The 26,493-nt window shown below is 37.7% G+C and overlaps 2 protein-coding genes across 2 annotated transcripts; one reads left to right on the top strand and one right to left on the bottom strand.

Moving 5' to 3' along the window:
- Nucleotides 1–308: 308 nt before the first annotated feature.
- LOC121417419 (3-ketoacyl-CoA thiolase, mitochondrial-like) lies at nucleotides 309–18,793 on the top strand. Its single transcript, XM_041611115.1, has 9 exons — nucleotides 309–427; nucleotides 4,158–4,324; nucleotides 5,170–5,298; nucleotides 6,185–6,301; nucleotides 10,783–10,930; nucleotides 11,678–11,850; nucleotides 14,174–14,374; nucleotides 15,756–15,910; nucleotides 16,538–18,793. The coding sequence occupies exons 1-9, from the start codon at nucleotides 412–414 to the stop codon at nucleotides 16,620–16,622; spliced, it is 1,191 nt and encodes a 396-aa protein (XP_041467049.1). The 5' UTR covers nucleotides 309–411; the 3' UTR covers nucleotides 16,623–18,793.
- Nucleotides 18,794–23,390: 4,597 nt separating this feature from the next.
- LOC121416619 (alpha-(1,3)-fucosyltransferase 7-like) lies at nucleotides 23,391–25,057 on the bottom strand. Its single transcript, XM_041610104.1, has one exon. The coding sequence runs from the start codon at nucleotides 24,914–24,916 to the stop codon at nucleotides 23,729–23,731; it is 1,188 nt and encodes a 395-aa protein (XP_041466038.1). The 5' UTR covers nucleotides 24,917–25,057; the 3' UTR covers nucleotides 23,391–23,728.
- Nucleotides 25,058–26,493: the final 1,436 nt, after the last annotated feature.

Here is a 26,493-nt window from a genome sequence, read left to right as displayed (position 1 = left end):
AAAGAATAAGTCAGGCCTTATATACATGTATGAATGCGCGCGCTGAGTGAGCGGGGTTAGGGCAGTGGTGAGCGGCAATGGGGCAGGCGCAAGGGGTGACAAGAACGGCGAATTACACAGCGGTGCTTGGAAGACATATAATTATTATCATATGAAACGATTTTCCAGTATTTTTTCTTTCAGATGACATATATAAGTAAGGGTATCGTAGCTAATTGAATGAAACGAAAAGGAAAATACGTAAACTGAGCGATGATTGGGCAGCGTACGGTACGGTATATTGGCACTAGATGGCGCCAAATCTTTTCAAAAGCATTTCGAGACAGAACGAACTCTGAAATTGGAGAAGTGGCACAGACTTTGCACTCCAAATAAAATAATTGGTCTTATAAAGTCGTTGAAAGTCATATCATGGCCCTGACTCGAGGTAATTGTATGATTAGCTTAAAGTGTCGATATGATAAATTTCATAATTTGAATTTAATTGCTGTCTTCTCTCATTTTTCTATTTTCTGTGCCCGACTCTGTGCTGTCTCTTCGCTGGTACCGCATCTTGCTTGCGAGTTTGCGGGGAAACCCTGGGGGCAGTGATGATACGGTATGCACGTTTGACGCCGCTGCGGTTGCGAATTCGCAATCATTTTTAGTTTCAATAGTCAGAATAAATAAGATTGATTTTGTATGCTTCGGTACGGGATTGTATTCATTATTGGGATAATTCTGTTTGTATTTGATGTTATATAATGTAGACTCATTCTAACTTTTTTAGTCTGCCAAATACTAATAATACCAGGGCAGAAAAAGGCAGCCAACTGAACAATGGCCAAGGACAGAGAGAGAGAGAGAGCTCTGAATGAATCATGACCTTGTCATTGTGAATGTCACCTTGTCCTGACTGAAAATTGTTGTTGTTGTTGTTATTCCTTGTGGGTCCTTTCCACACCCAAATGAACTCCTCAGTATTCTCTCAGTGTTTGTCACAGGTTGATGAGCTGCTTGTGCTAGGTACTATTTGCTACTGGTGCTAGAACTAGAAGTTGGCATTGGTGCTTTTGATGAAGCGACTGAAAATTGTGTTCTGCTTGTCAACTAACTAACAACTAAATTACAGTTTGAAAAATGAATCTCATTTAACACTCTAAATCAGACTCCAACCCCATTTGGCTTGAACTTGAAGCAATTTGTAAACTGCATGAGATTCAAGAAGCTTATTATTACAAGATGTACAAAATGAAAGTAACTTAGCTGGCTGCAGAATTAATATTTCTGAAGTTTGTTTTCTTCATTTTTAATGTGTTTCTTTGTATTTTTCAGGCCACCAAAATAAATTATTTGAAGGTTTTGGTGGCCTGAACGCAGGGTGTTACATAACTTTTTAGAAGGACTTGCCCAGTTGGGCAAATAAATTTTTGAATATACTCGCCCCAAAAATCTATTTCACTTGCCCGAAAAGATACTTGAAAAAAAAAGTTTTACTTATTCAAAAAAAAGTTTTGTTTTATAAACCATTGACCCTTTTTTCTCTTTTGACATGCACTGATCTACTTTGTCATTGCATTAATTTGTAATTTTATCTTGCCCTCAGGCCATGACCAAAATTTGGGTCAATATCATATCGACTCTAATTTTGGTCATTCTTCTGTGAGAATTTTGCTTGCCCAAGTAGTGCAAGTAGTCTTGGTCTTTACTTCAAAAAACTTGCCCAACTCTAACTTTTAATAACTTTTTAAGAAACTTGAACTTGAACTTGCCCTGGGAATCAGGCAAGTGCTTATGTAGCACCCTGCCTGAACGGGCCACCAACAAAAAAAGTTAATGTGGAGTCCTATATGTATTTAGACTTAGTTAGACTAGAGTTCAAAATTTGCCTTTCACAAATCATATTTCCCCTTACGGTATGTGCGCTATAAATGTATTTGCTTTTTACTGCAATATTATATAATGTCAAATTACATCACATGTTACAATTCCATAAACCCTTGAAATGCTTTGCCATAACTTCACAGCTGTGAATCGACATGCCCCGCCCTATCCTCAACAATAAAGTAACACATTCAATGGCTTTTGCCTTTAGATGTTTCCCCCTTTGGCATGCATATTTCATATTCACTGTAGCCTATGTCTGGGTATATATTTTTTTATTTAAGCTTAAGGACAGCTTCATATGTATTTGACTTCTAATTTTGCTGTACATTTAATTTAAAGAACTTGTCCCCGATGTTTTCTCAGTGCACTCTATACACACACGAATGTAGATGGTAGGCCTACGGCCTACCCAGCTGTTTTTTTGTGCAACATTTGGCAACACTATATACATGGAGCTAATTTGATTCATACTAATTGCCAAGTACTGCCAACTCGTCCACTCACTACAAGGTCTACCTTCATGTAGTCTAATGCCATTCCATCCATCAACATTTTGTGTAGGGCAAGTCCAAGAATTTGCGCGCGTTACGTATGGGACATTTCAGAGGCTTTAATGACCTGAAAAATAGTGTTAAATGACTTTGATTAGATTGAATACCCTCATGATGGTAGACATCTAGGAGAAGAATAATCATGCAAAAAATTGTGACATATGACCTTGATCTTGACCTTTTAGAGCGAAAAGATGCGCCGTTACGTATGGGACGCAGAGAAAAGACAATTTTTAAAACATTAGTTTCAAGTTGAGAATTCTCTGAAAGTATTTCACTTGACAACTTGAAACTTAGTGTGATAGAAGTCTCAATACTATAGTATATTTATGGCAAGTTTCATGTCATAAGCCAAATCCCTCTAATTACAGACTCTAATTAAACAAATTAATGACATGTTACGTATGGGACAGTTACGTATGGGACATTTTGTCCCCATAGAGAACGTACACAATTTTCCCCATAATTCAAAAAATTGAAATAATTTTAAATATGGAAATAACAAAAGAGTTTCTTTCTTTTTAAATGTTCTACTGAGACATATTTGATATCACTGAAGGGGAAATTAGCCATTTCAACCTTTTTATTCCTTGTTTTTCATGGTTTTATGAATTTCTTATGTATTTCTATTGTTTTTATTTTTTCATATTTTTCCATTTTCACATTTTTGGGGGCTTCATGTGTATTCATTAATCAGTATTCATAACAAATCAGTGTTTAAAAACTAAAGAAAAGGTAAATAATCAGTTTTTAGAGCACTCTTCAAATTTGTTTTTCTCCATTCACTTTGTACACAAATCTCCCCATTGACATTGTGTGTAAATGTCCCATACGTAACATGTTGTCCCATACGTAACAATTTTTTAATCAACTTTTAATTAAAAAGTAAACTCCGTTTTTGAAACTTTTTGTGGTATAACATTTTCATACTTAATAAATTAGAACTTCCCAGAGATGCAACAATACAAGTATTGTATTATGAGAAATAACTTTAAAAAAATCCTCAAAATGTTACGTATGGGACATTCCATCCTTGGACAAGACCTAATTTGCATAATTAATTAGATGACACCACTTTTTTCTGCCAAAAGTAATAAGATGTAAGGGGGTCCATGTCCCACCTATGACTGAATCTCAGAAGTTTTGTTTTCATTTTCTATGAATTTTTATAATTGTCCCATACGTAACGCCCATTTTACTGATTATGCAAATTAGGTGCCCCAAATTAGCATAATATGCATATTATCAAATTTTTCTTTATGAAATTTTAAAATTCCACATTTGGGCTTTCTTACCCCACCAAAGATAACTTCTTAAATTAAAGATTAAATTTTGCCTTCCAGGGTGACCTTTTCTTGGACTTGCCCTGTAACAACCATTTGGTTTTATCTTCACTCAGTTTAATCACCAGCTCATCTATGACCATCTCGTCTCACAACCAGTTGGTCTAATAATATTTGTTTTATTTTCATTCATTTTGCCTAATTAACACTTAGTCTCATTAGACTAAGACTAAGTGTTAATTAGGCAAAATGAATGAAAATAAAACAAGTCTCATTAGACCAACTGGAGTTTGCTATTGGACCAACTGGTTATTAGATGAAATGATGAGTGGACGAAATTGAACTATGTGGATATTTGACCAACTGCTGGTAGACCAAAATGAAAATAAACCCTATTTACTTTCTACATTCACCCATTGTTCAAAGAGCTTGCCCTCTGCATTATAATTGTTTTCAGGAATCTTCATTGTCGGTGCCAAGCGCACTCCTTTTGGTACCTTTGGTGGTGTTCTAAAGGATAAGAGTGGTACAGACCTTGCTGAAGTGGCAGCCAAGGCAGCGCTAGCATCGGGCAACATCAACCCTGAAATCATAGATACCACTGTCGTGGGAAACGTAGCACAGGTGAGGACATTTCAAAGCCTGAAAAGATTTGATGCAACTTGGTATAAATCTTAGATGGGCGATTCTGTAGCTAATTTTCCCTTCAAATGGGTCATTTTGTCACTATCTTATAAAGCCTTAGAGAACTATAGGGTGAGTCTCCTTTTTTGTCGCGGACACATTTTATTTTTAATAAGTGATTAAAAAAGTGATAAAAGGGGCAAAATCAATCCTCACGCCTGTAAAAAGGGCCTGAGGCATAAGCAGACCTGCCAACCAGTACGTTTTAGTCGTATTTAGTACGTTTTTGCAACCAAAATACGGCAGTACGTTTTTTCTTTGATAAATATGTTAATTGTAAAAATGAAAAAAATAAACAATTATGTTTTATTTTATTTTCCCATCTGCAAGAGCAGTGTGCATTTTAGCTTGCATGCAACTTGAGCGCTGCAATGAGCTATTTCGCCAAGCATTTTATTATGAAATACTCTTTTTGGGGGAAAAATACATTTTTTTTATCGCAGAATACGGTTTTTCATTCCCAGAGGTTGGCAGGTCTGCCTATGTACAAAATAGAGAAGGGTACATTTTGCAATAATTTTCTTTCATAATGTTGAAAGTACCCGTATCATTTGAATGAGATAAAGCATTTTATACAATTTATATCTTCTTGGAAGTGCCTTTTTAAAAAACCAAGGATGTTGGAACAAATAGATTAGGGTTTGGGATTTTTGAGCAGCCATCCAAAAATATGCCATGGGAGGACTTTAAGAAGCCAAAATGCCAGAATTCACGAATGGGCTAAAAGGAAACTTCAGATATAAGAAAACTTTATTCATTGTTGACCCTATTTTTCTTTCTACTAGACATCGCCAGATGCTGCTTACACCGCCAGACATGTTGCACTCCGCTGTGGGGTACCCATGTCGAAGCCTGCCCTCACTGTTAACAGACTGTGTGGTTCCGGGTTTACTTCCATTGTAACAGCTACGCAGGTAAATGACATGCGTAGGCCATAAGAGCGCCATTATCAGAAGAACGTAATTCATTTCCCAATGTTTTGTCTTGTAGTCTGGCAATTTTGAACAGTTTTTGTAACATTTAATTTTGGAAAGAGAATAAACTGTTTGCAATACAAAGAAGCAACATTTTACGGAAAAAACTTGTGGATCAAACTACTTCCCCAGTATTTAGCCAGTGCTCATGATAGTTAGACTATCCGTCTCACAACCGGGAGGTTGGGGGTTCAAACCCCGGCCTCGTCAGACGAAAAGACGTTAAAAGATGGGAGTTGCTGCTACCCTGTTTGGCGTTCAACGATTAAAAGGGATAGTGCCTCGTCGATCTGGCGCTGCACAGTGGCTGCCGGGCCCACGATCAATTGGGCAAAGCAAATTTTCGGAGTATTTCATTTCATGTCTATTTCGAACAATAAATTATGGATTTTCATTTTCACAACTATTCAGCTTGGGGTACAGAAATACAGGATTTATTTTTTAAAAATGATCCAAATTGCATTTCCATGTTAATGCCATAGGGCAGGGTTATCAATCACCTGCAGCAGTGGTGGATCGAGGGGGGGATATCTGGCCATTGTCCCCCCCCCCTTTTGAGAGCCATAGCCAATATTTGTACTGTAAATATGCTTGTCTTAAACAAGTGTGCCCCCCCCCGATAGGTACAGCATATATTCTTAATTAAGATATGTCGTCGTTCATACACAAGTGAGAACCTTTTTTCTCTCTCTTTTTTTTTTTGCTTGTCAATTTTTCTCAGGAATGTGTGCCCCCCCCCCTTTGGAAAATCTTGAATGTGCCCCTGACCTTGAGTGATATTTCTAGCAATGGTCTAATTATTCATTCTCATCTTTACTGATTTCAGGAGATATTGGCTGGTGATGCAGAGGTCGCTCTGACAGGGGGAACGGAGAATATGAGCATGGCTCCCTACACCCTCAGAGGGGCAAGATTTGGTACCAAACTTGGTGAAGATCAGAAGGTAAAGTATTTTACTTAACCCTAATTGAAAGGGGGGAGTGATTTTACCCCACCACCTGCGGAAAATTTTACAGTGCTGCTCGCTGACTTTGTACTTTCAAGTCTCGCGCGTCTTGATAAATTTTCGATGCCTCGGTACACTGTTTCAAAATTACATTTTTTAAGTGCATATGAGACCTCAAATGGATTTATTTTATGGTTTTAGTAGTCAATTGCGTTTATGTTTTTCTTAATATAATTTCTTACATTTCATTTGAAGAAAACAAAGATTTATTCTGTCATTTTTTCACTTTCCAATGATGTGAGAAACAATAACACAGACTATATAGTCAACAGTAATATATGTGTGGAGCGTTGTGGCCCAGTGGATTAGTCTCCGGACTTTGAAACAGAGGGTCGTGGGTTCAAATCCCAGCCATGGCGTAGTTTCCTTCAGCAAGAAATTTATCCACATTGTGCTGCACTCAACCCAGGTGAGGTAAATGGGTACCTGGCAGGAATTTATTCCTTGAAATGCCATCGCGCTGTAAAAAAGGCTGCGAGGCTAAAGCCAGGGTAATAATATCCAAGTCCTTTGGAAGCGCATAGAGACGTTATTTATAATGTGTTATGCGCTATACAAGAACTGTCTATTATTATTATTATGTTGCATGCCATAATTACTTAATTTTTCTGCAATCTTTTTATTTTTTATATCCATTTCATATGTAATTTCCAAATTTATGCTAATACATTGCTTATTCTTTTAAGAGAGAATACAACTTTAAACAGGAAAAAAATTTAGCAAACTCTATAACCTTTGCTGCCCCCTCCCCCCCCAAAAAAAAAGGCAAACAAACAAGATAGTAGCATTTAGTTTGGGTCTTATTTGTACACACAGTTTTATCTTACATGTAGTTTGTGAAGTTTGATTTATTGTGTACTTGATTTTCAATCATCGTGATATATTCCTTTCTGGATTTAGCAGAAACATTGTGATAAACATTACAAATTTTTCTCAGAGACGATTAACACGTCTTTTGGAGATGAATCAATAGTGTATCCAAACACTTGGCTGGTTAAATGCGATCAGCATTGTAAATACACGAGGCAAACGGACAATTTCCCCCTTGGGGCAGCCCAAATCACCCCTAGAATCCCCCCAAAAATGCCTTCAGGGGGGGGACCATTCTTTCTGGAGTCGCCTCTTCATGTAGATCTGTAACAAACAATATTCTAGATTGTTTAGAAAATCAGAATTGTAACTCTTTCCTTTCGCTGCATAATTGTGTGAATACCTGTTAAAAGTAAAAGTATCCCTTGTCATTAAAGAAACGGCACGAAGATCCTGCAATTGCCCCAATGTGAAAAAAGCCCCAATATTTCCTACCCTGAATGTGATACATTTTATTCCTGATTTAATGCATATATTCTTTACCACAGACTGTGTATGCATTAGAAATTGCATGAAGAGTTTAGTTGCAAAAGGGGTTAGGTCCACTTTGGACCATTCCGAGATAAAGCATGTTTTTATTTTCACTTATTTCAATATTCTTATGAGAAACTAAAAATCATGATTTACTACCCTATCATGTGAACATAAAATTGGGTATAAAAGAAATCTACCTGTCTTCATATTTTTTAAAAATATTCTTTTCCAAAAAAAATCTGTGTGGACCTATCCCCTTTCGCAACCAAGCTGAAATGGACCTAACCCCTTTTGAAAAAAAAGTGATTTTTCTTTGCCTTTTTAGATTTATCACTTTAATGAAAATTTCAAGTTTTCTTTGGTATCATCTTAGAGCTACTAAAAATCTATACCTTGAGACCCCCCCCCCAAAAAAAAATCAAATTTGATGAAAAGTGGACCTAACCCCTTTTGCAAGTGAGCTCTTCATAATGTTGCTGGCTGTTTTCTTGTGGAAGCGATTATAATGTAATCAGTTTTTATATCTTGCGGTGCATATACATGCTACCGGATGGTAATTCAGTCTCTTCTACTTTTATAAAGTGGCATTGGCAAAATTAATGGCACGTATCTTTTTTTCTTTTTTCCTTAAATACATTTCTAATGATCAAACAAATGCATGACAAGCCAATATCATATTATTACTACCTTCTTATCAACTTCAAGTACTGTATTATCAAGCATACATATTCAAGGTTCAATTGATATGTTATTTTAACCCACCCTCATTAGCATGCATTGAAACGTTCCCAAGCCAAGTGTATTGGTATATTTGCTGGTACAATGTAGCCGCATACCTATACTTGAAGTTATTGAAGAATTATGCATCCACGTGGTTTGCATATGAATATTCAGATCATTAAGATAAATTTCAGTTGCGGTATTCCAATCGGAAAATGAGTGTGAACAGAATCTCTTTAAAAAAAAATGTGCCAAGTGGCACTGGAAGTAAATTATGTGTAATTGCTGAGAAATGAGCAAAAGAATTATTATCTCATCAAACTATTTAAAGCTTAAGTTACAAGTTCAATAACTACGTTATTCGTTATCTGATTTTGATGAAATTTTCAGCATTTTGCTGGCTGAAGATTGGTGTATTTCTTATTTGAATATAATTATTTTCAGCCCAGGATAGCCCTTGAGGATATCTTTTTAGATTTTTCACTTTATTTTTTCTTTAATTAGCATAAAAGCACTACAGGCAACCCTTGCTGACACACACATCTAGAATCTAGATATCTGTTGATAATATTTCTCCCTATATTTTCATTTTATTGTCTCTCCTGCGAAGCAGAGTGAGACTATAGGCGCCGCTTTTCCGACGGCGGCGGCGTCAACATCAAATCTTAACCTGAGGTTAAGTTTTTTGAAATGACGTCATAACTTAGAAAGAATATGGACCTAGTTCATGAAACTTGGAAATAAGGTTAATCAAGTATCACTGAACATCCTGCACAAGTTTCACGTCACATGACCAAGGTCAAAGGTCATTTAGGGTCAATGAACTTTGGCCGAATTGGGGATATCTGTTGAATTCCCATCATAACATTGAAAGTTTATGGATCTGATTCATGAAACTTGGACATAATAATAATCAAGCATCACTGAACATTTTGTGCAAGTTTCAGGTCTCATGATTAAGGTCAAAGGTCATTTAGGGTCAATGAACTTTGGCCGAATCGGGGGTATCTGTTGAATTACCATCATAACTTTGAAAGTTTATTGGTCTAGTACATTAAACTTGGACATTAGAGTAATCAAGTATCTCTGATCATCCTGTGCGCGTTTCAGGTCAAATGACCAAGGTCAAAGGTCAATGAACTTTGGCCGAATTGGGTGTATCTGTTGAATTACCATCATAACTTTGAAAGTTTATGGACCTGATTCATGAAACTTGTACATAAGAGTAATCAAGTAGCACTGAACATCCTGTGCGAGTTTCAGGTCACATGATCAAGGTCAAAGGTCATGTAAGGTCAATGAATTTTGGCCATGTTGGGTTTTTTTGTTGAATAACCATCATATCTCTGTAAGTTTATTGGTCTAGTTCATAAAAAGTGGACATAAGAGTAACCATGTATCACTGAACATCGTGTGCGAGTTAGAGTAGAATTCAAAGTCAGCACTGCTGCTATATTGAACCGCGTGATGCAGGTGAGACGGCCGGAGGCATTCCACTTGTTTGATAAACTTGAGGACATTCTAATCTCCACCTCACCTGCACTGATGCACAGAGTAAGATGCCTATGGGTTCGAAAGATATCTGTTGATTATTTCCTCCTAATTCATAAATTTTTTTCAATTTGATCAGCTTGAGGACACCCTAGTGGCAACCCTCACCGACACACACATCTAGATACCTATATCTGTTGAGAATATTTCTCCCTATGTTTAAATTTTGTTTTTTAAACTTGAGGGCATCCTACCACTCTGACGCACACATTAAGATGCCTATGGGAATAACATCTGTTGGGGTTTCTTCCTAATTTATCTTCTTTTTTTTATAATTTGTTTAGCTTAAGGAGTCTATGGGCTATTATCACTGATACACAAATCAAGACCTCTAGGGCCCGCATTCTGAAGTCGGGTTTAACTTAAACTCAGGTTTAAAGTTGTGGTTTAAATATTGGAAGCCAATTATTACATAAATCACTTACAGTAGAGATATCATACTTCAGCTCATTTGGCTATCAAATCATTCATAATTGTCTTAGAAGTACAAATAGATGATTGTCTTCTCTATCGATGAATCAGGAAAGAGCACAGTAAAAATAAGAAACATATAACTTATTACAATTTTGATGCTTTTGGCTTCCCATACTTAAACTACAACTTTAAACCTGAGTTTAAGTTAAACCCGACTTCAGAATACGGGCCTACGAGTATAAGGATCTCTGTTGAGATTTTTCTCCTATTTTTTTTCTTTGTTTAGCTTGAGGACACCCTATGCCTTTGGCTACCCTCACTGATGTACACATCAATATGCCTATGGGAATAAAGAATCTTTCTCTTTGTTTTCTTTTTTCTTTGTTTAGCTTGAGGATACCCTATGGGCTACCCTAACTGACGCACACATCAAGACACCCATGGGCATCACGGCAGAAACCCTTGGAGCCAAGTATGAGGTCACGAGAGAAGATTGTGATGAATTTGCTTTACTTGGTCAACAGAGGTGGGCTGAAGGTAGGAAGTATTACAGTTTTCTGTTGGCTTTTCTTTTGTTTCATTTGATTTGATTGTGTTTTTCTGCTTTTTTGTGTGTCTTGTAGGGGTGTTCTTGTCTTTTTTTATACATTGCTGTAACTTGTTATTATACATTTAGACGATGATTTGTTTTCAGCTGATATACGCTGTATGGAAACAAGTATAATCTATTATGTGGAGTATAAAATGACGAGATACAGCATTATGGACTTTTAACTACACCCCCCAAAAAAAAGAAAGAAGGAAGGAGGGAGGGAGGGAGGGAGGGAGGAAGGAAGGAAGGAAGGAAAGGAAAGGAAAGGAAAGGAAGGAAGGAAGGAAGGAAGGAAGGAAGGAGAGGAACGCCCGCAGCAAGTGATATGAGATATGACTGTCTTTATTCAGTCTCCCATTTGCTCATGTACAAAAAGCTATAAAGTAGACATTGTACAATTGCATATAACACACAGTCGAGGAGAGACAACGCATTGTTTGCTTTCCCTTTCATAGATATGATTGTTTGTTCTCTCTCACCCAGTTGGTAATTGTAATAGTATTGGAAATGGCGTATTGAAAATTAATTTGCAGCAAAAGCCTGAATTGCAGAATATATATTTTTTTAAATCAATGAGTTATTATTGAAGTTGGTCTATTTCCACTGCTCAGAATGTGGCATTGATATGTTAGAAAGCTGGCCAGTCTGTATGTCCTTTAATCTAAATATATTGATTGTTTCTTCTTTTTCAGCAAATAAGGCAGGGATCTTTGATGCAGAAATGGCACCCATAGAGCTCGCCACCAAGAAAGGACCAAAATCGGTCACCACCGACGAACACCCTCGGGAGACCACCATGGCTCAACTCGCAAAGTTACCGCCGGTTTTCAAGAAGAACGGTCTGGTCTCGGCAGGGAATGCCTCGGTGAGTACACCTGAAATATGTCTGCTCAGAGTATTGCTTCACTTCTCAAATTTTGATTAGCCTTTCTGGGGCCAGTTACATGTACATGAATCTTAGCAATGATCGTAGAGCATTTTTCTACAATTGATTGTGAATCAATCGTAAAGACAGCGTACGATCAATCGCTAACCCTTGTGTTGATACGGGGCCATTGTTGTAAGAGAAAAGTTTTGAACTACTGTAAACGCTGTCTTCGCGGGATTAATTTTTCGTGCTTGGCGGCTTCAAAACATATTCGCGGGTTTTTTAATTCGCGCTGCACACTCCATAATCACAAAGTCACTTCCTTCTTGCCATCTGTGAATGGTTTTAATTAAAATTTCAGCAACAAAATTGTATTTTCTGATCATAATTTTAGCTCTAGGGCGGCATAATTCAGCATTGTTTTGATCTAATCATGAGCTTTTGTGACATTTAGCACAACTTTTCTTTGCGGGGTGGACATCGGGAAAGGCAAAACAGAGGCGCTGCTAGCTGCTGGCCTGGTACGGACGGCCGAGCACCGGGTAAGGATCGGGGGGATTACGGCTATTCAAAGTGCATGGGATCAATCAACAAACACGGGCGATCGACCCAACGTCTTCTCAAAAACTAAACAGATCTAAACACTCACCAATCAAACAGCAAAAGCAATTTATATTTCAACCAAAATCATAATTTAAATACCGATCTGCGACTGTTAAAAAAATGATCGCATTGCTTTTAGAACAAATTCTCGCGATGCACATGATATTGGAGCTCAAGCTTGCTTGCGTAAATGCCGCCCTCTTTAGATCAAATTATGCAATCTCTTTGCCAAAACGATACACGCAACTGAACCGCGTTTCAAAACTTGCATTAAAATAGATGCTCATAAATTCGCGCTTGCCGATCTTGCCGCGAAATGCGCGGAAATTTCCAAACCGCGAATATTACCACTTTTACAGTATGTTGAGATCATTCCTAAGTAGATACAGATGTAATCTTAGCTCTCTGATTTCCAATCAGATAGTAAATATGCATGATAAGTATTTGAATTGCCCTTGTTAACTCATGGGCCCATATTCTGAAGTCAGGTTTCTTTTATACAGTGGTCTAACTCTGTGCTAAAATTGTGGGGCGCCAAAAGTGTCAATATTTTAATTATGTTGCATGTTTCTTATGTTTACTGTGCTCTATCCTGATTCATTGATGGTGAAGATGATCATCTTTTTATACCTCCTATAGTACTATCAATATGAATGATTTGAGAGCAAAATTAGCTGAAATATCATATTTCTACCGTTAGTGATTTATGTAACAATTGGCTACCCATACTTAAACCACAACTTTAAACCTGCATTTAACTTATACCCGACTTCAGAATGCGGGCCTTTGTGCCCTGGGCCATGAACCCTTCTATGCTGAAGAGGGCACTAGATATATATTAAAGTCAGTATTCACGTTGTCACTAAAAGATTATACAAGATTCTATTCTCACTTGTCCAAGAGTGGCATGTTAGAGTGATTTTTTTTATGATACTTGAGTATAATCCGCATTATGGACTTAGACGTGTTTATAGAATTTCCCTCTTATTCTGTTTTTAAAACCATAACTCCTGTAGGACGGCTGGTGACACGACATTTACTCCTGTGACAATTGCTCCGTGCTTGATTTCGTCAAAGATGTAGGATTAGGTTTAGGGCTGCAGAGGGTGTTATGTTTGGTTTAGGGTAGGGTATAGTGTTAAGCCAGGGTTGAAGTTGCTCATCCAATTAGTGTGTGGAATTTAGAGCCGAGCAATTGTCGCCAGTGCAAATGTCATGGAACCGAACAGCTTTCTGCTATGAAACACCAAGCTGACATCAATTAATTACTTGAAATATTTTACTGCTAAGTTAATCAGTTATTGTGATTGATCTTAATGACGTCAGGCCCCCATCTCACAAAGAGTTGCGATTGATCCAATCAACCACAACTATGGAAAGCCAGCAATGTCAACATCTATAATGCATGTTTGTTCAAATATTTTTTTGACTATGATGTATATTTATACATTCATTCTTTTCGGGAAAATTCAGTGTGCTTCGCTTTGTTTACAAAGCAAAACATTGTTCAAATTTCCTGTAGAAAATATGACGATGCATTTCCATAGAAATGAGGTTTATCGGATCAATCGTAACTCTTGGACCTTTTTTAATCAAAGCGAAGACAATGCCTCGGCGGGGATTTGAACTTACAACATCATTATCAAGAGTCCAATGCTCAAACTACTAGACCATATGACTCCATAATTCTATTAAAATCCTTATGTCTATTTCATAGGGTATCTGTGACGGAGCTGGAGCGGTGATCCTAGCCAGTGAGGAAGCAGTTACCAAGCACAACCTCACACCACTTGCCAGGCTTGTCAGTTATAATGTTGCCGGTTGCGACCCTAGCATCATGGGTATAGGACCGGTATATGCTGTAAGGAGTGCCTTAGAGAAAGCCGGCCTGACGCTCGATGATATGGACCTTGTAGAAGTAAGACAACCTTCTTACTATACTTCCTATAACTTGTTTATTGGAAACCAATTCAGGGAATTAGCTTGGAGATCGCTTTGCTAGCGTTCCCATTTGATCAGCCGAAAGTGGTTTTTAAACATGCTTCACGTAAAGTGGTCTTGTTGCTCTGGGAACGCTCTCACTGGGGGTGACCTGATTTACGCGAAATTCGAAACTGCAGCGTAGACATTCTACACACGTGTGTGGAGTAGCATGCTCAACATGCGCGAAGATCGCTTCCCAAAGAACCAACTAAAGCCAGTTTAACCAGGCAAAGCAATCTTGAAAACTCCATCGCGAGGTGGTTTTTCGAATTGGTTTGGAAGATTGCTTCAAAGACCACTTTGACTGTTCTCATTACACGTTAAACTAGTTTCTACTAAACCCTTTGAGAGTGGTAATGAGAACGGGTCTAAGTCCTTACCTTTAACCTAGCTTGCAGCTTTGTGTCGTGGGCTATCGTTCAGCTGCATATCGCCCAAAGGCAGAAAATCACTGTCAATGGCAGCCCAGTGTCATAAATGGGCTAATACGAGATCAATGCGCAAACTAAATGCAGGGCCTTGCATTCTAGCTCGGGGTATAGTTTGAGTTTTTTTTTCAAACAGCACCAACTAAACACAACCAAAATCTACAGGAGTAAAGACGTCTGGCGACAGAGATGCAAAAGGACAAGCTACAAGGAGCATCAAGCGAGCAACTTACATTTGCCAATGCAATGCTAATGCTCAATTTACCCCTTCCTCGCTTTCATCACCTCGCTTTACTGTCCTCTATATGAGTTCGTATGAGCAAGTGTTATTGCATGCAAACATTTTGCTATTTAGTATGCTGCGTTAGGTTGTTTTGGCCAAATGCAATTTTTTGGAATATCTTCCTGAAAATCAAATGACTTCAAAGCATCATCATCCACCCTTCTCAACACATATCTTTATGCCAAAGTGTGAACATGTACTTGAGATTATAGACCCATGAGTTTTTTTTTTTTTCATAAGAAAAATTTTGCATGTGCTCATTAAAAGGGTCCTACACTCATGGAAATTCCTAAAAAAACATTGTGGTCATGGAAAGTCAGGGAATTCAGAAAATTTGTGAAAAGTCATGGAATTGCAACCTCTGGGCTATAGCAGCTTTCCAGTTAGTTGTGTCTCCCAACTCTCATACTCTGTGATCATACTCTGCTATTATCATTGATGTTCATGATTTCCATTTGTCCCCAGTTTTTGTGACATCCCAAATTCTACATAACTCCCAGGACGTCCCGGGAAGTCCTGGAAAGCAGCAATTTAGTCATGGAAAGGTTTTCAAATTTCTGTGGGAACCCTGATTGTTTTTCATATTTTCATTTCACTATTTTCAGGTCAATGAGGCCTTTGCAGCACAGTTCATCGCAGTGGAGCGTGAGCTGGGCTTGGATCGACAGAAGACCAACGTCAACGGGGGCGCAATTGCTCTGGGTCATCCCGTCGGGGCCTCTGGTTCGAGGATTACAGCACATCTTGTCCATGAGCTAAGGTAGGGCGATTTCCTCGGGAAAAGGAATGAGTGGGGGGCAGGGGAAAAAATTACATGAGGCTTGAGGCGATTTTACGGCTGAAATGCTATAAAAAATCCATTCACTGCAATATTAATCCTAAAAAAACTGGCGGGCTTTTTAGCGATAAATCCATCAGATCAATTCAATCAACTGCCATCAGATTGATAGAAGAGGAGGATCTATGCTCATTAAGTGAGGAAAAGCATCAATAACTTGCTTTTGTTGGACAAATAGTATACAAAGAACTGTGGCAGTGGGTTCAATGCAGCATGTCGTTAACTGGTTCAAATTCAAACTTCTTTATTCCTTTTAATCTTCTTTTATGGAGCGTTGTGGCCCAGTGGATTAGTCTTCGGACTTTGAAACAGAGGGTTGTGGGTTTGATTCCCAGCCATGGCGTAATTTCCCTCGGCAAGAAATTTATCCACATTGTGCTGCACAATATGCTGCAGGATTTATTCCTTGAACCCTGTAGCGCCTATTAATATGGCGGCTCAGCTACAGCCGGGGTAATGACATGATACCAAAACACAGTTGAGTATATGCACATAATAACTGCGCTATATAAATGGACATTATTATTATTATTTTATATATTAATGCAGACGGAGAGGCAATAAATACGGTGTTGGTTCAGCGTGTATCGGTGGCGGACAGGGTATTGCTGTCATCCTAGAAAGCCTGGAATAATAGCCTCCGTCTTCAGCAACAACCTCAAAGACCAAACCATCCATTTCCACAACAAATGCAAGCCCTACAGAGTATAGTAAATAATATTTTTGTTATTCATAATACGCATAAGACATACGTTGTACGTATCTAGGGCTTAGAGATTTATTATTACCTGGGCTCCGTAACACAAAGACTAGCGATCAATCGCTAAATGAATTGACCAATCAAGATTGATGTTACACGCACATTTGGCGCAAAATACTGACCAGAAACCAATCAGAAGTGTTCTTTCACATTTGCTATTCATCGCAAACCTTTGTGTTACGGAGCCCTGGTCATTGGATTCAATCCGTCATCCCCGCACGCAATGTATGCACATCCTCCACTCCCTGGTGAGTATACCAGCCAGTTGCCGGTGAGGTGCATACAGTACTAAAACAAGCAACAATGACGTACACATCCTTTCGGGTACCCATTTGCACCTTCGTGGGGAGCGGCGAAGTGGTGATTGATGCCTTTTCAAAGGATGCCAGGCCGTGATGAGATTTGAACACACAGCCCTCTGACTCAGAACCACTTTGCCACTGCACTTCCAGAGAAGCAACATTTATATTTTTGTTCATTAAAGGAATTCCAACTCAAATGATGAGTTGTCTTTAGAGGAAACGGCAAAATCAGACAAATAGATAGGTGAAAGTGTGAAGAATATGTGATAGAAAAAGAAAGTTATGAATTTTTAAAAAGTTTTCAAAAGTTGTAATCACTGTTATATTTGCGAAGACTTCAAATTGGTCAAATTTTGGTTGCTCCTGTACACAAAGTGGTTAAAATGTAAGTTTTTTTTCAAAAGTTTCACTTCAAATTACATGTTATAAATAGTTGATTACAGCCCGATCTGAATTGGCACTTACGTGAAAATCTCTAGTAATTGAGTAGAATCTATGGAGAAGGTGAACTTGCCACTTGTCAGAATTTATCTACCCAGTTACCAAAAATGTAAGTGATCTCATTTTTTAAAACAGCCATAATTGTCTTATACCTTGTCCGATTTCTTTCAAACTTTCACCATGCTATTTTTCTGATTTTTTCCCCTCCTTTCTTGCGCACAATTTTTGACGAAGGTTGGTTTCCCCTTCAAAGGGGTTGTCTCACCTGGATGCTTTTGCCGACTTCCGAACGTCGAGCCATTTCTTAACCAAGTCATGAAAATTGCTAAAAATACTAAAAGAGATTAATTTTTGGTAAATAATGCATTTTCTTTCTACTTTGAGCCAAAAAGCGATTCTCGATATCATGTATAGAATTTTCGCTATTAAGAAATAGAATTAAATGGAAAAATGGCTTGCCATAGTAACATAGTTCAACATACATGCCGAACATGTGACCGCCCGACGACACTAACTCAAAATCAATTATAGTATACATGTAGATGATTGATATGCAATATCCTATATTAATCTTATTCTTGGACAAATTTTATTCTTCAGAAGAAGCGTGATTGTCTGGTTCTTTATGTATTAAAAGTGTAATGAAATGTATTCAAAATACCTTTAACTCTCAGGATTATTTTGGAGTTTCAGAAATTCCTTCCAAATCAATTCTATTATTGTCTATTTCTTCTGTTCAATGTCTTGTCTGTTAAGTTATATATATTGTTGAATTATTGAAGTTATTAAACTTTCTAGTGAATGTCATTACAGAAACTTATATTGCAATGGAGATTCATGTCTTTTGGATAGTGACATTAAAGGTCAATCCCAAAGGTAAATAATCATATCTGATTATTACAAGTTCGTAAAAACTCGAATACAGGGTCATGAAATTAATGTGGTATTGATTTGACAAATCTTTCAAGCAAATATCATGACAGAATGCATGCATGCATATCAAGTTCTTATTACAACGGCAGCTAAGGGCAAGTCGGCTCAAAAACTGTTTTCATACTAAATTAGTTAATATGTTATTGCCTAAATTTCAATTGAATAATAAGAAAGATTTTATGGAAGGGTCAGGCCCCGTTCCAACCCCTTCCCTTCCTTCTAAATCAGTATTGCATAGGAAATGGTCGGACATCAAATTTAAGTTCTGTGTATTGAAATATATATATTACTATTACACCATGTTAAACATGTGTAGTTATGAAATGAATACAATTAAATTCATGAAAATTAAAATGATATATAACCATACATGCTTTTGTGTTTTGTCGTGATTACCGTGCAGTAATATATACATTGGCGATTGTGGATGGCAATTACCCTTAGAAGGTCCAAAGTTTGAGTTTGAGTTGAGTTTGATTTATTTATTCACGGATAAAACATAAAAGCCTGCAATTCAGCCAAAAAGACTGCTTTTCAGCAAGGCCGTGATTTAGAATAAAATACAAGTCTAAAAACATCAAACATATTAACATTTTAACATATAATTGTAGAAAACAAACAACATAAATTAAGGGAGGAGGGGGAACAACACAAAAATAAAGGAAAAGAAAAGAGAAAGATGAATCATTTGACAAAACAACTATTGCATTTGAGAAAAGGCATTTAAATTGGCAATTGCTCTGATTTCTTGAGGCAATGAGTTGAAGTAGCACTCATGCGGTAAATTTCTGGGCGCCCTCTTACAAAGAGTTACGATTGATCCAATCAACTGCAACTATGGAGATCAAGCAAAGTCAACATCTAAAATACATCAAATATTTTTTTCTAGATATGATGTATATTCATTCATTCATAGTTTTCTTTAAAATTCAGGGTGCTTCTCCTTCTTTTCAAAGGACATTGTGCAAATTTTTGAAAGAAAAGTTATGAAATTGATGGATTTCCACATACTTGAGGTTGATCGCATCAATCATAACTCTTTGTAAGGCCCAGATTGGTCTACCCCACTTTGTATACCTTCTCTTTCATATCCTCAAACATGAATTCAACTTTTGGGGGTTGCTCTAACATCCCCCTTTACATCATAAATAAACATTAATAAAGGACAATTCCACCCCAACAAAAACTTGATTTGAATAAAAAGAGAAAAATTCAACAAGCATAACACTGAAAATTTCATCAAAATCGGATGTAAAATAAGAAAGTTATGACATTTCAAAGTTTCGCTTATTTTCACAAAAATAGTTATATGAACGAGCCAGTTACATCCAAATGAGAGAGTCGATGACATCACTCACTATTTCTTTTGTATTTTATTATATGAAATATGAAATATTTTGATTTTCTCGTCATTGTCATGTGAAATGAAGTTTCATTCCTCCCTGAACACGTGGAATTCCATTATTTTAACATTTTGTGCTTCAGGCAAGGCGGTCCTAATCGTCAAATTCGTAAAAATTGAAATATTGTATAATTCAAACAATAAAAAACAAAAGAAATAGTGAGTGAGTGACATCATCAATTCTCTCATTTGGATGTAACTGGCTCGTTCATATAACTATTTTGTTAAAAATAAGCAAAACTTTGAACTGTCATAACCTTATCTTACATCCGATTTTGATGAAATCTTCAGCATTGTGCTTGTAGTCTGATTTTTCTCTATTGATTCAACTCAACATTTTTCTGAGGTGGACTTGACCTTTAAATTGATTAAATCAATTTTGATAACACATTGGAGTCACTCATATTAGGGCAGTACGCAGATTTTTTTCGCTGAGGCGGGGGCAGTATACTTACACTATTTAAAAAAAAAAATAAAAGCGAGTGAGCGTAGTAACCATGCTTGTCATTGGGGAATTTTTGCATTTTGTCCAGTGAAATCGGAGTTTTTTGTTTTAAGTGGGTTTCCTATTGGATTTTCTCCCAGACTAGAAAGAGCTTAGGAAACGGATAAGGATATTTCTCGGGAAACGTCCGTCAGATTTTTATACTTTTATTTATTTTATTATTTATTTTTTGGGGGAGGGGGGCTGTCTAATATAAATTCACATTCATCCATAAGAAATAAGCGATTCCTGCCAAATGGCCACTTGGACTCAAATTCAATTTAATCAACAAAAAAATATATATATTTATAATTGCACGGATTTCCAAATTAGAAGACTTGTGGGTGAGGCTATATGGCAACATATTGAAAATGGATAAATTCCATTACAAACATGTCGAAGAACAACGTTTCAAAATGGAAATAAATGTTTTTTTTTATACCAACAAATACCATCAATTTATAGAAGGCAGAACTAGACATATGAGAGTGAAAAAAAGAGAAGGAGAGAGGGGAAGAGAGTAAGACCTAGGCCCCGTCTTACAAAGAGTTGAAATTGATCCAATCAACGACACTATGGAAAGCCAGCAACGTCAACATGTATAATGCATGTTTATTCTATTATATTTTCTAAATAACGTTTCTTGAAAATGCAGCCCTTCTGTATGTTCACAAAGTACATTGTGCAAATTTCCTGTAGAAAAAGATATGAAATAGATGGATTTCCATATAGTTGAGATTGATTGGTTCAATTGTAACTCTTTGTAAGATTGGCCCAGGAGAGCACTTTTTGTCCAACAAGTTTTCGGATCTGACATCTTTCCTTGATTTTGATTGGCTGAGAAGCATTGTTGCAATATGGTAACTGAGAAAACGGGACTTGTCGGATAAAATGCCCGACAAGTCCTTTTCATGAAACACTCATTCCCCTGAGAGGGGGGAAACGAAGGAGAGAGAGAGAAGGGGGAGGGGTGACAGAAAGAGGGTGAGAAAGATTGGGAGAGAGATTTATAAAAGGAGGGAGACGGACGAGAGAATAGAAGAGAGGGGGAGAAAAGAGGAGTGGAGGGCGAATACAAATAGTATTGTAAGCATTGAACGACGAGTTTATCTCAAACGTGTTACCAAAAGAGTGATACACAGAACCGTTTTGAATATCTTATCGTGACGACATTGAGAACATATGTATTCATTTTAACAATTTCAGAAATCGGGAGACTAGTAGCTTCAGAAATAATGTCAGATAGGGGCAGGTTGTCATTCTTTCTTATACAGTGTGGCACAACCCCCCATAGGCGGCGGAAGCGGGGGGGGGGGGGACGTGTCCCCCCTAAATTTTAGGTGGGGGGGGACGGTCCCCCCCCTAAATTTTTTGTTGATAACCTTTTTTTTTTTGCTTTTCAATTTTTTTCCAGCGTCCCCCCTAAAGTCACGTGGACCCCGCCTGAAACGTGTGTTGTCCCCCCCCTAAAATTTAGGTTGATGACCTTTTTTTTTGCTTGTCAGAAAATTTTGGTGGCGCTTGTCCAATAACAATTTACCTGTGTCCATCCCAAAATTTGATGTGGACACCCCTTCATTTTTCGGCTTCCGCCGCCAATGCAACCCCCAAATAATAAAAATAACGACATTTCAAATGAGTAAAACGTGAAAATTACCTCATATTGTATATAATTTTATTATCGCAAACTCCCATTTGCTTTGTACATCTGCCATAAATTTAAACAATATGTGGTCTATTTAACAGAGCGATTGATCCTTCTCTCAGCACTCATCAGTAAAACTCCCAAATTAAGTTTCGTTATTACGTTGAATAAAGTAGGTAGTCCAACTGCATTTAATTTCACTTTTATTTTGATTTCTCCTTAGTGCGGGGGCCAAGAACTTGCTTGCGTGCCCATGCTTAAATTTGAAGAAAAGAAATGAAGGTTTAAGAAAATCTACATTATATGTAATGAAATATAACATTTTTTTAATAGTCTAATAATTACAAGGAAATAAAGTAAAACGTTTTCAAAAGGGCGTACTAAATCGTGGAGTAACGGTAGTGATCTTAAAACATCGTACCAGATTATCAGATCAGCCGTGGCCATCGTATTGATCGTAGCATTTGTTTTTAAAGGTCAAGTCCACCTCAGAAAAATATTGATTTAAATCAATAGAGAAAAATCAGACAAGCACAATGCTGAAGATTTCATCAAAATCGGATGTAAAATAAGGAAGTTATGGCATTTCAAAGTTTCGCTTATTTTCAACAAAATAGTTGAACGAGCCAGTTACATCCAAATGAGAGAGTTGATGATGTCACTCACTCACTATTTCTTTTGTTTTTTATTGTTTGAATTATACAATATTTCAATTTTTACGAATTTGAAGATTAGGACCTCCTTGCCTGAAGCACAAAATGTTAAAATAATGGAATTCCATGTGTTCAGGGAGGAATGAAACTTCATTTTACATGACAATGACGAGAAAATCAAAATATTTCATATTTCATATAATAAAATACAAAAGAAATAGTGAGTGATGTCATCAACTCTCTCATTTGGATGTAACTGGCTCGTTCATATAACTATTTTGTTGAAAATGAGCGAAACTTTAAAATGCCATAACTTTCTTATTTTACATCCGATTTTGATGAAATTTACAGTGTTGTGCTTGTTGAATTTTTCTCTTTTTATTCAAATCAAGTTTTTGTTGGGGTGGACTTGTCCTTTAATGATTTAAAAATTTCTGCGATCAGTTTATGGAAGGCCAATCGTGGCTTTCGCAAGCGATCGTACGGCAGTGGCAGCGAGGCATTAGGTAACAGTCGGATAAAACATGACATGAAGGATAAAACGTCCGACAAGTCCTTTCGTGAAACGCTCCTTCGGCAATATGTGGTTAGTCCGAATAAAACAATTCATTATTCCTCGTGAACAGCGCTATTGCAACCATCGTCATAATCAACATTGATGTTGAAAACATCGTACTACTACTACTACTACTACTACTACTACTACTACTACTACTACTACTACTACTACTACTACTACTACTACTACTACTACTACTACTACTACTATATACTACTACTACTACTACTACTACGACGACGACGACGACTACTACTACTACTAATACTACCAATAATGATAATAAGAATAATATTATTCTTATGCAACATTTACAAAGCGCTTTAATACAATTGTTGCTGCATACTATTATCCCGGCTTAGCATGGCCACCCTGATCGGTGCACGAGCATTCAAGGAATTCCTACCGGGTACCCATTCCCTGGGTGATGAGTGGCAAATGTAGATAAACACCTTGGCAAAGGTACGCGAGTGTTGCGATGGGATTTGAACCCTGGACCTCTTGGTTCATAGTCGATCCGGTGACTTATCCACTGAGCCACAACAGCCCTACATATACACTTTAGAAATCATGTGGAAATCCAGTTGCTTCAAAGCAAGAACTTAATATGTCATTACGAACAGAAGGGTGAACTGCTTCCTGGTGAAATTTTCGCAGCTTGTCTTCATCATCCAATAACTTCGAGACAAGTTTACACATATATGGTGGATACAGAACAACTGCCTCACCAAGTATTTTTACCGATCCATGTTTTTTCCACTCAAAGTAAGAATTGTATAGGGCATCATTTGAATCTAAAAGATGGATAAAATCGATCAATTCCTGGAAGCTTTTGAAATCTTGTAAATGTATGAACGAGTTTGGTGGCGCTACGCGCTCATAATCTACCCGCGGCGGACCATACACGATGGGCACGACGTCATTCAAGAGAGCGTTAGACCAGAACTTCTCGGTGATGTAGTCCCGGCATTCGCTGCTCTCGAGAGATAGATAAAACTTGTGATTCTTGATTTTGTTCCTGCATTCTTTAGAAAATCTATCGCAAGTCATGCTTCCGCAACGACCATACATGTCGACGCTTACGTGCTTCGCGAGCGTTTTCACAAAGTCGTGGCGGCGCCAGGTTGTCCTTCCGCAGTTGGATGCCATCCATGCCACCAAGGCACTTTTCTCCTTCGCCCAATTTCGACTTTCACCTGATGATATTTGTGGAAGAGTCTTATTGTAGAGTCCATACGGACTAGGAATCGATGCCGTTGGCCTATATGACATCGTGTAGTTGTATAAATGATCAAGTTTGGCTGGTGGCGCTGCATGTTTGGACGTATACCGAGGACTTTCTAAAGAATAAAACACCCAAGCCTGGTTCAGTGGTCGTCTCTTCTGTATCTCCGTCCAATTCCAGCTCGATCCATGAAAGAACACGATTGCATCACTTTTCGCCATAGTCTCATAACTTCTGTCAAGAGTATAACTAAGTCCACAGTCAAGACCTGGGCATTCTGATATTTTCGGAGTCCCGGGGCTACTTTTGCCCGCCCACACCTGTACCTGACGGTAACAAGATAATCCCTTTTCCGAATGGCCACTTGCATTTCCATACATCGGAGATCTCGACCCATGGACTTCTGATAACCTGAAAAGGGATTTCAGGAGCCATTTGGAGTTACTACTCTCTACCGACAAACATATTATGATGAGTGCTGCCAAGCAAAATGCTATTATGAGCCTACCATTCTTCCTCTCCATATTGATATTTTAAGAAGACCGGAGCTAATCTCATGCATTGAGACAGTGATCAAGTGCAATGCACCTAGTATACAATCCAACAATATTTTCTATATCGCTTTAAGTTAACAACATATAGTAGAATTATAAACGAAACGGATCATTGATGCATTGTCACACGTGTATTAACACGTTCACCGTCGACCTGCCTGTGGTTATGCCTCCGTGTATGATGACCGTGACCAATGCCATTCGACTACAGAGCGTATCAAAATAAAATACACACTTTTGAAGAAAAAAAACTCCATCACATAAACGGATACGTTTTAACATCATGAAGCTTTTCCACATGTTTATATTGGTACGAGTCTCTTTAAATGAATGACATTATGCATAGGCGGATCCAAGGGGGGGGGGGGAAGAAGGGAAAAGATCGGCTCGCGATTTGCTCTCGCATTGATTGCTGAAAACATATGAGCTCATGCATCTTATTCATAATCACAGAAGTGCTAATGTCCAGTTTTCAGGTCGTAATATTAACAGATTTCGCACTATCATCAGGCTTATTGGATATTAATGTCAGGGGCGGATCCAGCTTTTTATAAAGGGGGGTTGGGTGGTATGCGAGGGAGCGTAGCGACCGAGTCCAAGCGAGCGGAGCGAGCGAGGGGGAGGGAAAATTTTTGAAAATCTGTGCCATGGCGTTTTCTTGCATCTAAAACACTACTATTTTTTGGTAAAGAGGTCGTTGCCAAATTGGGGGGGCAAGGTACTCTGTGACATTTGTTCGCCCAACCCCCTCCCCAAAAGAAATAATAATAATGAAATAAATTCATAGAAATCGAATAAAATAAAATTACAAGTTTTAAAAGAAAGATAAGATTAAAAAAAATGGTCCCCGGATTTTTTTTTTTTTTTGGGGGGGAGGGGGTTGCAACCCCCAACCCCACCCCTCTAGATCAGCTTCTGAATCTAATAATCAAATTGTCTCCTTTTTCCAGAATGGAATATCGACAAGTTTTATCTCGCGCTTAGGAAGAGAAATAGAAAGATAGTCATAATTTTCATATGATGAAATAATGTTAGAATGTCCTGGTCCCATTTCAGAACTCAAAATAATAATAATGAAATACAACAGCTCTTTTTAAAACTGTGATACATATCCACCTCCTAATTTTCCTTCAAAGTGCTTGAAATACAGAGCTTAAATTGACCCCCTTTTCAGATCGGATTGTCAAATATTTCAAGCTCGCTCTTCGCACTCGCTTTATTGATTTTCATTATTAAAACATTTATTTAGAATGCCTAGATTCTATAGGTCGAAATCTGAAACACGCACACGCATTTATTCAGAGACGCAGCATGGTCTCTATCATTATCCAGTTTAAGATCACAATATCATTTTTTTTTTCTGCTCGCGCTTTGCGCTCGAATTATTAATGTAGGAAGATTTCTAATTACTCAATTTTCATGATTTACAAAACATGAATAGAGTTTCCCATTTTTAGGTGTAAATCTCGAATTTTCCGCTCGCGCTTTCAGCTCGCATCAATTGTTTAGTAAAGGCCTGGTCACACCGCCTGAGCGTTGTTGGAGCG

This window comes from Lytechinus variegatus, chromosome 6 (genome assembly GCF_018143015.1).
Source record: "Lytechinus variegatus isolate NC3 chromosome 6, Lvar_3.0, whole genome shotgun sequence".
NCBI lineage: Eukaryota > Metazoa > Echinodermata > Echinoidea > Temnopleuroida > Toxopneustidae > Lytechinus > Lytechinus variegatus.
This window is presented reverse-complemented; position numbering and strand designations above follow the sequence as displayed.

Coding starts and splice junctions, on each gene's coding strand:
- LOC121417419 (XM_041611115.1), top strand. Junction 11,851..14,173: donor TCTCGGCAGGGAATGCCTCG/GTGAGTACACCT, acceptor TCTATTTCATAG/GGTATCTGTGACGGAGCTGG. Junction 15,911..16,537: donor CATCTTGTCCATGAGCTAAG/GTAGGGCGATTT, acceptor ATATTAATGCAG/ACGGAGAGGCAATAAATACG.
- LOC121416619 (XM_041610104.1), bottom strand. CDS start 24,916: ATGGAGAGGAAGAATGGTAGGCTCATAATAGCATTTTGCTTGGCAGCA.